The sequence below is a fragment of the Podarcis raffonei genome, chromosome 11, assembly GCF_027172205.1.
Source record: "Podarcis raffonei isolate rPodRaf1 chromosome 11, rPodRaf1.pri, whole genome shotgun sequence".
NCBI classification, from domain to species: domain Eukaryota; kingdom Metazoa; phylum Chordata; class Lepidosauria; order Squamata; family Lacertidae; genus Podarcis; species Podarcis raffonei.
Window position 1 is genome coordinate 13,585,546 of NC_070612.1, and position 12,831 is coordinate 13,598,376.

The following is a 12,831-nucleotide window of genomic DNA, read 5'->3' on the forward strand; positions in this document are numbered from 1 at the left end:
CGTCTGTTCTGTGCACCAAAGGAGTCTCTGCTTAGAGCTGAAGAAAGCCAGAACAGTTTTGTGATCAGCACCCTACCGTTTAGTTCAAAAGGATCAGGAAACAAAAGACTGGTGTTTACAATTTTGCTTACAGTGCCTTGGTTTGAATTAGCAACCCTTGCTCAACTGTCCTAAACCAAATGTATTTATTTATGGTGTTGGGTGGGTGGCTCCCAGTTCTACCTAAAGTCAGTCCAAAAGTGTGTCACCAAAACCTATTATTTTACATATTCACTTTTTCAGCTTAAGGTAATAAGTGTAAGAAAATAGTCACTCGTATTTGTTAAAAATTTACCTGTTTTTAAAGCTTATTTTTGTTCTTGCACCATTTCTCAGTCTTTTCTCCTCTCCTTTCCTTTTCCTATCCCTAAGAATTTTCATGGAAGACAGCTATAAATTAACTATCTGAAAATCAAAACTTGTTCAAACATAGCCCCAAAGCGAGGATTTAAATTCAGTGATTTCGGAGTTCATAGGAGTTCCCTTCCACCCACAGGGATCAAATTCGTCTGAAGGCAGATGAAAGATGTTTCACACACATTACTCTGCACTTTTCTTTTAAGGAATGCGGCTGAAGCTAAAAATAACTAATTAAAAATGTTCAGGCTTGTTCTAAAACAAAACACATTGGAATGTAAACTTCCCTGAAAACTATGTGGCACTAAATAACATTAGTCCTTTGTTACACAGGCATTAATTCTCAGTGCCTACACTATTACCTTTATAAAGCTGCTAATTTTCATTTCCCCAGGTGAACAGAATGAAGTATTTCAGAAAACAAGTTTCCATGTGTGTTTGTGTGTCTGTGTGTCTGTGTGTGTGTGTGAACATATATCTGATACGCAACACAGGGAAACGGACACAGGATAGTAACAGTAATATTTTAAAATGTCTTTTTTTATTAAAAAATGCTCAGTGACTTGATACACAAACAGCCTCTGACTTACAACTGCCCTAGCTTGAAAGGAGGGATAAAGAGTTAACCCACTGGAAAAAATAAGGTGTTTTGTTTTGTTTTTTAAGGTGCAGAAAAAAGAGTAGAACCACCTTGCCCTGAAATGCAGCCTCCTATTTTGGTCAGGATTGGAATGCTATAAATTCAGCCAGTTGTTTGTGTGTGTGAGAGAGAGAGAAATTGGGTCAGTCATTTGTCAGAGCAGACCTGGTGAGGCTATCTGGAGTGGGATGGGTTATTTGGGAATGTGTGTGCTACTGCCAAAAAAGTCCACTCTTATTTCTAGTAATCTTTCTTCAAATGGAACTAAGAACATTAAGAAGAGTCCTGTTGGATCAGACCGTAGACCCATCTGCTACTGGGGATGGGGGGACGGACAATACACAGGATATACTACTATCAGTCTTAGGCTCCACACACCCTTAACCTGGGCCTGCAAGGAGCGAGGGGAAAGGATACAAACCTGAGGCCTACTCCAAATTTCACCAAAGGATAAAGCTCAGAGAGGGGAGGGCTAACATCTAAGCAATCCTGGTGATTTACAGGAACACAGGATAGTTGACACAATGGGTCAATTATCTTATCTCATAGAATCATAGAATTGTAGAGTTGGAAGGGACTATGAGGGTCATAAAGTCCAACCCCCCTGCAAATGCAGGGATGTTCCGCCCAACATGGAGCTTGAATTTACAACCCCAAGATTGAGAGTCTCATGCTCTACCAACTCTAGCCAACATGCCCATAATTTCTTTTATCATTTTTATCATGTATTTTAATATCTAGTGTTGTTCAACTAAACCTGTAGTCCTCAAATAAGATTCCAGTTTTGTATGACATACATTGCATAGAGTGGCTTATTTCTTATTTGAGCTATTTCTTCTCTCTCTCGCTCCCTCCCTTTCTGGCTCCAATGTGTTTGTCACTCAAAAGATGCTAACCAGCTCAGCCCCTTAAAGGCAGTGCTGCAAAGAAGAAAGCATTTTCAATGTTTCACCTTTACATGGTGCTAGGTTAAACTCAGGATGGTTAGAAACTCTTTGAAATAACCCAAACCTAAATATTCCTGCTAGGCAGACTGAGCAGCAAAACTGAATTATAATGAACCAGCAGCTGTCACAATATGACCACAGTAACCAAATCAAAATATCAACCACTAACCCAGATGAGATTCAAAAGGTCAATGCAGAAAGCCAGAAGCTTTCTTCAAGATCGCCCGAAACCTCAATCTAATCCTAGCAGTGAAATGTTCCATTAAGCTACAGGGGGTAAAGAAACAAGTTACTGTATATTGGTAAATGATTTAATGTACTAGCAAGATAACCCAGGAAGGATAAGAGGAGCTCGCAAAGAAGGCACCTGAAAATTGAGCAGCAAATCTGGAATGACATGCATCCATAGCAATATATTCTGACTCCTATATAGTACTGAAATATGTGGACAGATTTCCACTGCCCCAAAAGTGCACTACTGATTTATTCTGTAAAAGAGAGTTTACTTGATTGGCTGGCGAGCCCGAGAGCTATGCTTCTACACAAAGAATTTAGGAAGTCAATCTTTTTTTGGCCATAAATAAATTTAGCTTTGCTAATTCCCCACAGCTAATTATTGCACGGCTTGAAGTGAAGGCTAATTTAAATACTTCTTGCATGGTTTCCAACTACTTTGAAAGCATTTAAAGCTGGAATTAATACCTAAAAGCAAGTGCTTGCAATGTAGGTCCACAGTTGCCACATTATTTCAACAAATATTCATGGTTCCTCTGCACATTTCCAGTAATGACTATGCTAAATTATGTCCAATTCCCCCCAATCCATCCCTCCAGTTCACGTAAAATTAAGACAACAGCTACTTTGCGTAGGATGGCTATGCAAGTATTACTCTACAAGTTCAACAGAATGGCTGCAATCTTCTCCCCACTAACCTGAGAGTAAGTGTGACTGAACTCAATAGAACCTGATTTTGAGGTGATGAACATAGGATTGTGCTGGAAGGCATGGGCTTGGTACTACGTCACATTAAACCAGGGGCTGCCCACACACATTTGCAAAGCAAAGAGGGAACCAGGGACACTGCAACCACACACACATGCACACAAAATCCACCACCAGCAATTGGGCTTATAAACGCCCTTCCATTAGTTACATTCTTTCTCACTTTGTACTCCTAGCTTTGAGGAAGATATCATGACTTTTAAAATCAGTTTCCCACCATGCCGGAACTGGGATACTGTGGTTCAAGTATATGTACATAGCAAGCAAGACATGGTGCAGTGAAAAATCTGGTGCTCATCTGGTGCTCCTGATGGTGTGTTTGCACTGTGCCAACCTTCCTCTCTCTCCTGCTAAGCCACAGCGACTCACCTGCCCAGGAAGGTAGCTCCAACCTACCCAACAAGTCACTTCTGCTTTTAAGGTGTCATTTCAACAGATCTGTGTGAATCCTTGTTCCCATAATTACTATCATTTTAATCCTCCTCCTCTTCCTTTTTTAAAATAATAAAATAAAACATGCCCAATATGTGTAAGACACAACCTTTAAAACTGTAATGCCTGAGGTTTTTTTAAAAAAAAAAGATGGGGGGGGGAGAGAGCTTTCCCTGATCAAACAATCATTTTTGGTCTGTCTCTGAAAGTCATCTTTCTATCAGCTGGTTTTGCACTTCCCATTCCCTGACGCCATCTCGTAGACAGTTTTGTTACATTCAGGTAAACTGTCTAGCCTGCAACACAGCCACGCTCAGTTCCAAATCTGCTCAAGGTGGAAAATGTAGCGTTCCATAAACACCAAAATACCATGTTTCAGACCAGACTGCTTATCTGACAGAACGGCACTTTCATTAATGCCAGGTGCACAGATAGAGCAGTGTTCACTGTTGCAGTAAGTAAGATGGCCTTGTCTCCCACATTTATACTTTTCAGCCTTCCTTTCATTATAGGGAAAGGCCAGCTCAGGAAGAGGTTTCTTTAAACAGAAGATTTTCTGAGCATGATTACTGTTACAGATTTGCTAGCTCTGCAAAATAGGGGCAGAATCTACTGCACTCAGGTGAGCATGCATTAGAGCAGGGGTAGTCAACTGCAACTCCCATAATCCCTGACCATGCTGGCTGAGGATAATGGGAGTCATAGTCTAGCCACATCTGGAGTGCCCCAGGTTGGCTACCCCTGCAGCAGACCCACCTGTTCTTAACATTTCTCACATGCAAATAAATGTATGTTTTAATTTCAATGGCACAAGAGGAGCAGACATTTCTCTTGTGAGATCTCTCTGTATCCCTTCCCCCCTGCACACCTTCTGCAGTTTGGGTTCAGGATAAAGGGTGGAACTGTTTAGCCTGAACAGACACAAATGAAAAGGGAACCATTCTAATTACAAAAGTACAATTTTAAATTAAGGTAACATAACACTGAGCAAGGTCACTGGTTCGAAAGGTAGGCATGCCTTAGTACATGATACTACACTTGTTAGAAGCTGTTAGCTCCCCTCATATGCATACTCAAGCACACAGAAGACCAGTATCCTTGGGTCTAAAAATGCGCCAGAACGCATAGAAATGTCTGGAACGTGCAGATACAGAACACACACTGGCCATTTGAAGCCAAGCAATCCCGATAGTGCTGATGAGCAACAACAAAGGACCCTTTGCATCAAATACAAAAGGGCAATTATTTGTTTAGGTTTGAAAAATCAAGCTCCTAACAGCTCTTCAATAAATGAGTGTGCTGTCTTTCCAACAATTCTCATCAGAACATGTTCGCTTTTATGCTTTAGAATGTGCTTGTAAAAGTCTTTTCCCGGAGAAAAGCGAATACTCGCGGTTAAAACAAAGGGGCGCACAATTTTCTTGGCAAAAACTGAAACACAACACGATTTACAGGCTAAAGTGTTCTTTGTTGAGGGAAGCCAAAACAAAGTGAGACAAGAGAAACAAACTTTTCAGTTGCAAAAGAAGAAGAAGAAGAAGAAGAAGAAGCACAACCCCCAAAGTGAAAAGGTCAAACCTTAAAGCATCACTCAGCACAGTGGGTTTCACAGAAGACCATGCATACAATGTAAAGATTGTATTTACACTGCCTGCAGTCAAACCTAATAGTGTGAGTTAAGAAGGGAGGGTCAACATTTCCTTGCTTTTGTTGGCTCACGCCAACCCCTTGGAACTGCTGTAACTACGTTGCATGTGTGTGACTAACATATACATTACTGCAAGCTTCAACGCTGTCTCACATGTTAAACAACTCACAAATATTTCCTAATAATGAAAGGCAAGGAATATTTCAGGGGCATATATTGGTCTCAGAATGATATATCGCAGTTACAACTCAGTGCTTTCCTTGGCTCAAGTTCAGTTGTTTGAAACTAAGGCATCTCAGTTAGTTCATTGACAAGTGGAAGGAGAACGGTGTGATTTTGGCCAGGGAAAAAGGATTACTAATATTTTTACATCATATATTTATCTTAACAGAACTCATTTATCACATGTGATTAAAGGAACACTGCTATCTGCACTTGCAAGTAATTAAAGACTTTCTTCTGACAGCCAAAATTATGGCTGTAGATTCAGAAAGAGATCCTTGCAAGTCAGAATGATAGTGGCCGAGCATTATCCAACTGTGAGGGCACACACTTGCCAAATACCACAGGCTGTCAGAAGAGGAGCATGCTGCAGGCATGGTCAGCCTTAATGTAGAAATTTACAGCCCAGAGACTACAAGTCCCTGCAGGCAACTTCACACTGTTATCCAAAGAAAACAACGTTTTCAGATTGCTGATAGCTTAACCTCCAATTGTTTTTTCATTGAGACAACTAACCACTGCGTACTTTTTTTTTTTGTTTCATTTTGCAATGCCAACGATTTGCTGAAAAGTACGTAATTTGTAAACTAGCACATCACGCAACTGAAAATGCTTATAAAATGTATACACTGTTTCTACATTGTGGACATTGCAGGGTACCTTACCAAGGCATTTAATTGGCACTGCTGGGAATGGTTTATGGAAAACATTTGGTAACTACCACAATCAAACACAAACTTACTGGAAACACAGATTTCAAACACTTTAAAAATAGAGAACTCTCTTTTATTTACACACACACACACACACACACACACACACACGTACTTATAAACACAAAGCCGTAATACAAATTTTGATAAGTCTTTTTCTTACTCTGTATTCTGGAATTCACGAAAGGAGGAGATAGATTGTCATGTGATCCAAGGTCCCTGTTTGTCATATGTTCATAAGGAGTTCCATCTCCATAGTTCTGTTAATAAATTGGAAACAAATACAGTTTAAGTGTAACATACATATTCCAATCTTTTATAGACATTTCTCCCCGTATATTACGACTAGAAAAGCACGACTGCTTTTCCAATGAAACTGATGACATTTGCAGATAATTATTCTGTCAGCAATACATTAAAATTTTGTGTCCATACCTTTGCTAATTCCTAGGCTACAAGCCAGTAAAAATGTTGTTATCATTTTCTAATCTGTGGCAAGGATTGAATTATGTTGTGTTGCAGTCCCAAAGAATGAGAACTTGTACAAGTTAATGTTGCATATTTTATTTAAGGAAAGATAAACTTTCAAGTTACTCTATTCCAGGCACTTCAGACTGCAACACTGGCTGGACTGAAATTAACTTGTTCCTCCTGGCTATTTTATAATTCTTTCAGAGGTTTGATGTGCTGATTCCGTGTGCAATCAGGTTAGTTTTAGAAGTCCATTCTACTTTTGCACCAATTGGTTTTCGCTAAATGAAAAATTTGTTATACTAAATTCTGCACAGCAAATATCACTACTGAAAGAAGAAATGTTTATAACTACATTTGTCAATTAAAGCAAATATAGTATTTGCATTTTCTGTTTTACTTCAAAATGTGTTGTTGTTCTTTAAAGGGGGGAAAAGATTACAGCCCAAGTGCAAGAATGCAGATTCTCCTCCGATCCCCTTCAGAATGATTTCTCAACTGCCTTTACCACAATTCCAAAATTCAAGCATTCCAGGAAAAATATGGCTTTCACTAAGTTGAAAAGGGGATTTAAATGGAAAATTTGGGGGATGCTCCTATTCTCCAGCAGTAACAATACCAGGTGTCAGCATTGTTCTTGCTCCTTGGTGACAGTTTGTAGTCCAATGGATCAACAGAGGAGATTCCAGTTCATGCTCCTAATCCCCCTTTTATACAACCTGGTTGTATTTCAGTATCAGCTACTATGAAAAAGCAACACAAAGTGGGCAGAGTACTTTTGTAGTTGCAATCTGAGTAGAGTGGTTTATAAAAATAATCCAGATTAGCCAGGGCCATCTTGGATAGGTAGATTTTTGAGATCTTACAGGATGTGAATAGCAAGGTTTCTCACAAAACAAATGAGAAGAATTGGGCTTGCATATTCTGCCTCATATCTCATGACCTATGATGATAGAAACTTTTTCTTTCTTTCAAAAAATGAAAGCAGGGAATCTGGAGGTTATGGTTCATCTGGGTAAACTAACCTCTTGACCCACCCCCAGTGGATGCCCATGAAGATCCTGAAGATTTTAAGAGCTGCTGCACAGATAGTGCTGAACTAGGTGGACGGAAGTGATGATACCACAATATTGCTAAAAACTTTTATATTAGCATTGGCTTTCCTTGCAGTTCCTCAACTAGACATTATTATTTGCATATTATTGTCTGAATGAGTTGTATTTTATATATTTAATTCATATTGTTTTATAAGATCTTTATGCTGTCTTTACGACTCAAGACGTTCTTTGCTTAAGCATGATATAAATGTGCATAACAGCACCACATTGAACAGAAAGAAACACATTTGCCTGTCAGAATGGGGTGAAATTATCACAGAGAAAGAATTTTGAAGTATAGACAATGGTGCTACTTTAGACTTTAAAGACCCCGAAACATTCTTTTGCTTGGTTCAAACCTTGTGTATCTTGGAAAACACAGAGCTTTAAAGTGGGAGGCATAAACCAACTGCACCAGTCAGATGAGTGTTGGGCTTTTTTTCTTTTTTTGAGGAGTGGGGAATGCAACTGTTCTAATCTCCTCCAACTGTCATAAGAATTAGTAATTTTGATACTACTAAGATGTATTTCCTGAGTCTATTGCTTACTGCCAATAGGAATGAATGTGTGAGCATTGTAATATGAGAAGCAGGAGAGACAGCTTCACCTCATCTACATAATGCACTTGAATGTCAAACTTGACAGCTGGAGTAATGGCTTGCAAAATAGTAAGCTGGAAGATCCTAAAGTGCTTTGAAGACTGCAGTTAGGAGCATAGTGTCAAAGAGAGAGGATATCTCCAGCTCTTTAAAATGTCCTTAACTTGAAGGTTCAGGTATCATCTCTTTAACCTTGGCAAAACACCACAACTGGTCATCCCTTTGAAAGCTGGAGCGTGTACACAAAATATGTAAGCTATGTGTAAAAGAAAATACAAGCAATTATATCCAATTTAGGAATAGTGAGGGGTTATATAGAACAAGCAGACAAAGGGGTAATTTGCATCTAGTAACTAGCACAAATAGGGAAAAACTAACAGAACAAGACTGCTTTCCCCCATTGAATACCACAATTGTCCAGAAATCCGAACTGGCCAAAAGGTCAGACTACAGGGGATTATTCCCAGTAGACCTTTTGGCTCCCACAGGATCATGTCTCTCCAAACAGAATTTTCAGCTCTAACGCAGAAGTGTTTATATTGCTGCTAAGAAGATTCAATGACAGAGACACCTAGTTCTGGTTTCTGTTCCACTGTTCCCCCACCCGCCACCCCATCATTTTATCTATTAATATTGATTCTCCTTGCTGTTTTTATCATAGTGTGTGAACTTCATATTGATCTTAAGTCACCTTGGATAATTCATTGCAAGGCAGGATATAAATATTGTTAGCAAATAAAGCAAATATGTAACCTCCTTGAGGAACAGCAGCAAGAGTTGGGGAGCCATTCCAAAATGTGTCTGGGACATAAATGAGAGACACTTGCATATACAGGCTATGCAGTCTACGGAGCTGGCTTGACCACGACACAAGTCAAAGGTGGGGATCTCAAGTCCAAGGGCTTAATGAAACCCCCTCCAGGCCTCAATCTGGACCTCAGAACTTTCCCCAAGCCCCACACTGGCCTTGCTTCATACCCGGACTGGTTTTTGCCTGGCTGGAATGTGTCCTTGAACTCTGATAGTGCCTTCTTCAATCTCTGGATCATAGAATCATAGAATTATAGAGCTGGAAAAATGGAAGATACTGGGTGTGGTGTGTGTGTATAGGTCCTGTGTTGAAACTAGCCAACTGTACAAAGGTAAAATCTACATTTATTGCTCCACCCACTTTCCCTCCTCCTGGTACTAGCTCCACCTCAATTGATATGTGGCCCATAGAAGAACTGCCTTCAAGGGAATATGGCCCTTGGACTACAAAGTTTTCCACATCGGAAGGAGGTTGATAGGCAGAAACTTGGGATAATACACTACCACACCATACTGAAAAACCATATAACTTGGGGGGGAAAGATGGCGAAGCCCTAGAACAGTTGCTAGGAAATACCTTTGAGCCACGGACATGCATGCACCTATCTTTCAAGTAGAATAGACAAGGTAGCTTACATCGCAACAGCAATAACATTACTGTAAAACTCATGAAAACCAGATCCATCTCTCGACTGTAGCTAAAGCATCCCAATAGATGCTAAAGAACAGTTCTCACTTCTCTTACTGCCGCAGAGACATCATGGGAAATGGCTCTAAAGGTGTGCTACACATGTAGATGAATAAGAAGTTATAGCTTGGGGGGGGGGGGCTTTGGGGTTGAGAGTTACATATGGATGAGACAAAAAAGAGGCAAGATAGACAATTATTTTCAAACAATGCCTTCAGGGGAAAGTATAACGGGATTCCCTATGCCCAGCAGACATGGGTCTGTGGTACTGGGAAGGTGGAAGATATGGTACATTGCCTTTTGCACTGTTCCTTGTATAGAGCTCTCAAAGCTTGGGTTTTTTTAGGGGAGACATTTTGAGAGCAAGAGCCGGTTGGACCCTTATGGATATTATTTCTCATCTGTTGGCAGACCACAATAAAATCATTGCAAACAAGGTTGCCACCTATGTAGTAGCAGCTCTAAAAAATCACCATTATCTTCTAATGATGTCTGCCGAAGACTACAAAGAGGACCGCCTGCAATAGTATTTTGATGCTGCTGTTCATCTCAGTTTGTATTGATAATTATTAGTGGTATAATTAGTGGTATGTTTTGTCCCTGCTTCCCTAGTGTTTCTCCTAGCAGGAGTGTATATATGCTACCAATCTGTGATTGTAGCTACTTGCATTATCCCCATGCTTTGTAATGGCCATTGTGTCACAAACAAATAAAATTGCTCAAAGACAATTATTATTCCCTCTAGAACCCTTTTAATCTGGGTGTAGAAGAATAAATGCAGATACATGAACTTTAACTATTTTGTACTAATTGTATTATACAATGGCTCTATCTATCGATATTTTTACTTATGCTTTAATAACCATCTATATACACCTTATATAATAATAATAATTGTATCAAGACTAAGGCAAAATATTGTGCTTAGATATCTCCTAGAATGCAAGATGCCCAGAGTATGTCTTACATATTTTGTGCCTGTTAAGTAGAAACATCTGGAAAGCCATCTACGACAAATGAAAAGTCAACCGCTACCAAAAACACAGCTTACAGACCAGAGATAACTTACAGAAATGGAACAAGGGCTGATAGCAACAAGCAAGGCAAAGAAGAAGTCATTTTAATGAAGTTCCCTGCTCCCTCTTAGCAGGAACAGAGCAGTTGTCAAATTCAACCATGGGATCAGATAAGAATCTTTAAAAAAGCAATTCTGGGAAGATGATGCTCTGTAACCAAATTTGCATGTACATTTTCCTAAGCAATCAGGTGTAAAACTCACATTTAGATTTTAAATTTACATACACAGGAAGTCTGGTGAGGAAGAGAAAAAAGATTAGATATACTTACCCTGGATGGACTAGGATGTCCTCCGTTCCCCCAGGACCCTGAGCTAGTTCTGTCTTCTACATCTAGGGACAAAAAAGTTCTTTAGGCTTTATTGCAATAATTCTTTCCTTTTGTATAGGCACTTTTAAATTAATGTTTCAAATTAATCTCCTGTTGCCTTTAATTAAGAACCAGGCACAGGGCTACTACAATGATAGTGGCTTCTGACCCAACCACTTAAATTAACTCATTTAAATTCACAGCAGAAATGAACTGGACCCTCAGGAACCGGAGGGTTTGCACATAAAAATTATTCTAGTCACTCAGTCTTTCAGGAGACATTTAAGAAGTGGCTGGAAGTCACTGACTAAAGTTGGAATTCAAAACCTAGCGCAAAACCATACAGGCTCAAGGATAAAACTGACAATGCTACGTAGCAAATAAAGCATACTCTCCCTATATAAAAGTTATTCTGTATAACTGCAAGAAATATCCCTTCATGAATCACTTTTGATGAATTGATTTGGAGAGCATCCCTCATAAAGAAAAAAGAAAAATTTCAAGGCTGAGGAATCCTGTGTTTCAATGAACCAAATTGCTGAATTGGGACACTAATGAACTTAAATTTCAGCTTGGCCATGAACTCACCAGATGCATTTTTCAGGGTTGCCAACTCTTTAAATAAATAAATTTTAAAATCCCAATACCTGGAGGGGGCACAGTGTTTGGGTGGGTGGAACCTAGGAGTCAAATCAACCACAAAAGCAATCAATTCACTCAGGCAGCCTTCCTCAACTTGATGTACTCCAGAAGTTTTGGAATACAATTCCCATCAACGCTGGCAGTTGGGCAGGTTGTCCGATTCTGATGAGGATTGGGAGTTCAAAAATGTCTTAGCAGCAACAAGTTGGGGAAGGCTAAACTAAGTTGCACACTGTACAGAATTTTTAAAGAGGTTACTGAGTGGAGAGGGGAAGTCCAGCTGTTGTCTTTTCCTGGTCAGTTGGCAAATCCAACTGATCGAAACTCTTCAGGGTGGCTTTCTGAAACTCGAAAACTTTTTTGGAAACTTTCTAACATGTTTTCAGGTTTGGGAGGTTAACAACGATGGGAATAAAATATTCCAGTGCCTGGGAAGTACTCTTGAGAAGGTTTAGCTCAAAATGCGAGCTGTACTGTTGATCTGTCATTTCCTTTTGACTTAGAATATTAAGACTGTTGTTACAGAGATTTCCAAGATTTATTTCTGCCAATGCAAAGAAGCAGTTTGTAGCATGAACCAAGGAGGTTAAAACTTTGCATTCTGTCCTTCATTCCTGATTTATGACTCTTAGAAAATCACCTTTTGGGAAGTGGAAGGTATAGCATTCACCTCGCAAAGGTGCTGCAAGGCTTAACTAATTACATATGCTAAACTGCTATTAAGACCTTTTTGATGAAAAAGGTTATAGGAATTTTTAATTATTGCTCTACAACTACATGCTTCTCCTTGACAAAAATGGAAGAGGTTACTGAAACGTTTGTTTCCCCGGAAAATTGCACCTCTCGTGCTTATTTCACTGGAGGAGGCTTCTAATGGAAAGCTACTCTTTTTGTAAATAAAATAAAGAGAGGAAGTGAGGAAGGGAAGAATGGAGGGGGGGAGCACACAATATGTTTCCACATGAGTTATTTTCATTACAGCTTGCTCTGTTGTCTAATTTTATTGACTTAGGCCACCTGAGAAGGGAGGCAGAATGGCTGTTTCCAATTGTACCTTGAATGCAACCTGGTGTTCCTTGTGGATAGACAGAGACAGTGCATCATGTGCCTCAGGGTACATTGTGGCAGTTCTGAGGTT

At 39.6% G+C, this 12,831-nt stretch overlaps 1 protein-coding gene across 15 annotated transcripts in view; it reads right to left on the minus strand.

Annotated features, from left to right (window-relative positions):
• TCF4 (transcription factor 4) overlaps nt 1–12,831 on the minus strand; it is a 339,764-nt gene that overhangs the window by 218,048 nt on the left and 108,885 nt on the right. For all 15 annotated transcript variants that reach the window (XR_008332771.1, XM_053408685.1, XM_053408679.1 and 12 more), the window contains 2 exons: nt 11,013–11,074; nt 6,164–6,260 (listed from right to left, as the gene is read on the minus strand). Coding sequence is in view for 14 of the 15 variants with exons in the window: in XM_053408685.1 (XP_053264660.1) it covers nt 6,164–6,260; nt 11,013–11,074 (159 nt within the window). In the remaining variant the exon portion in view is untranslated. The remainder of the gene's footprint in view (nt 1–6,163; nt 6,261–11,012; nt 11,075–12,831) is intronic.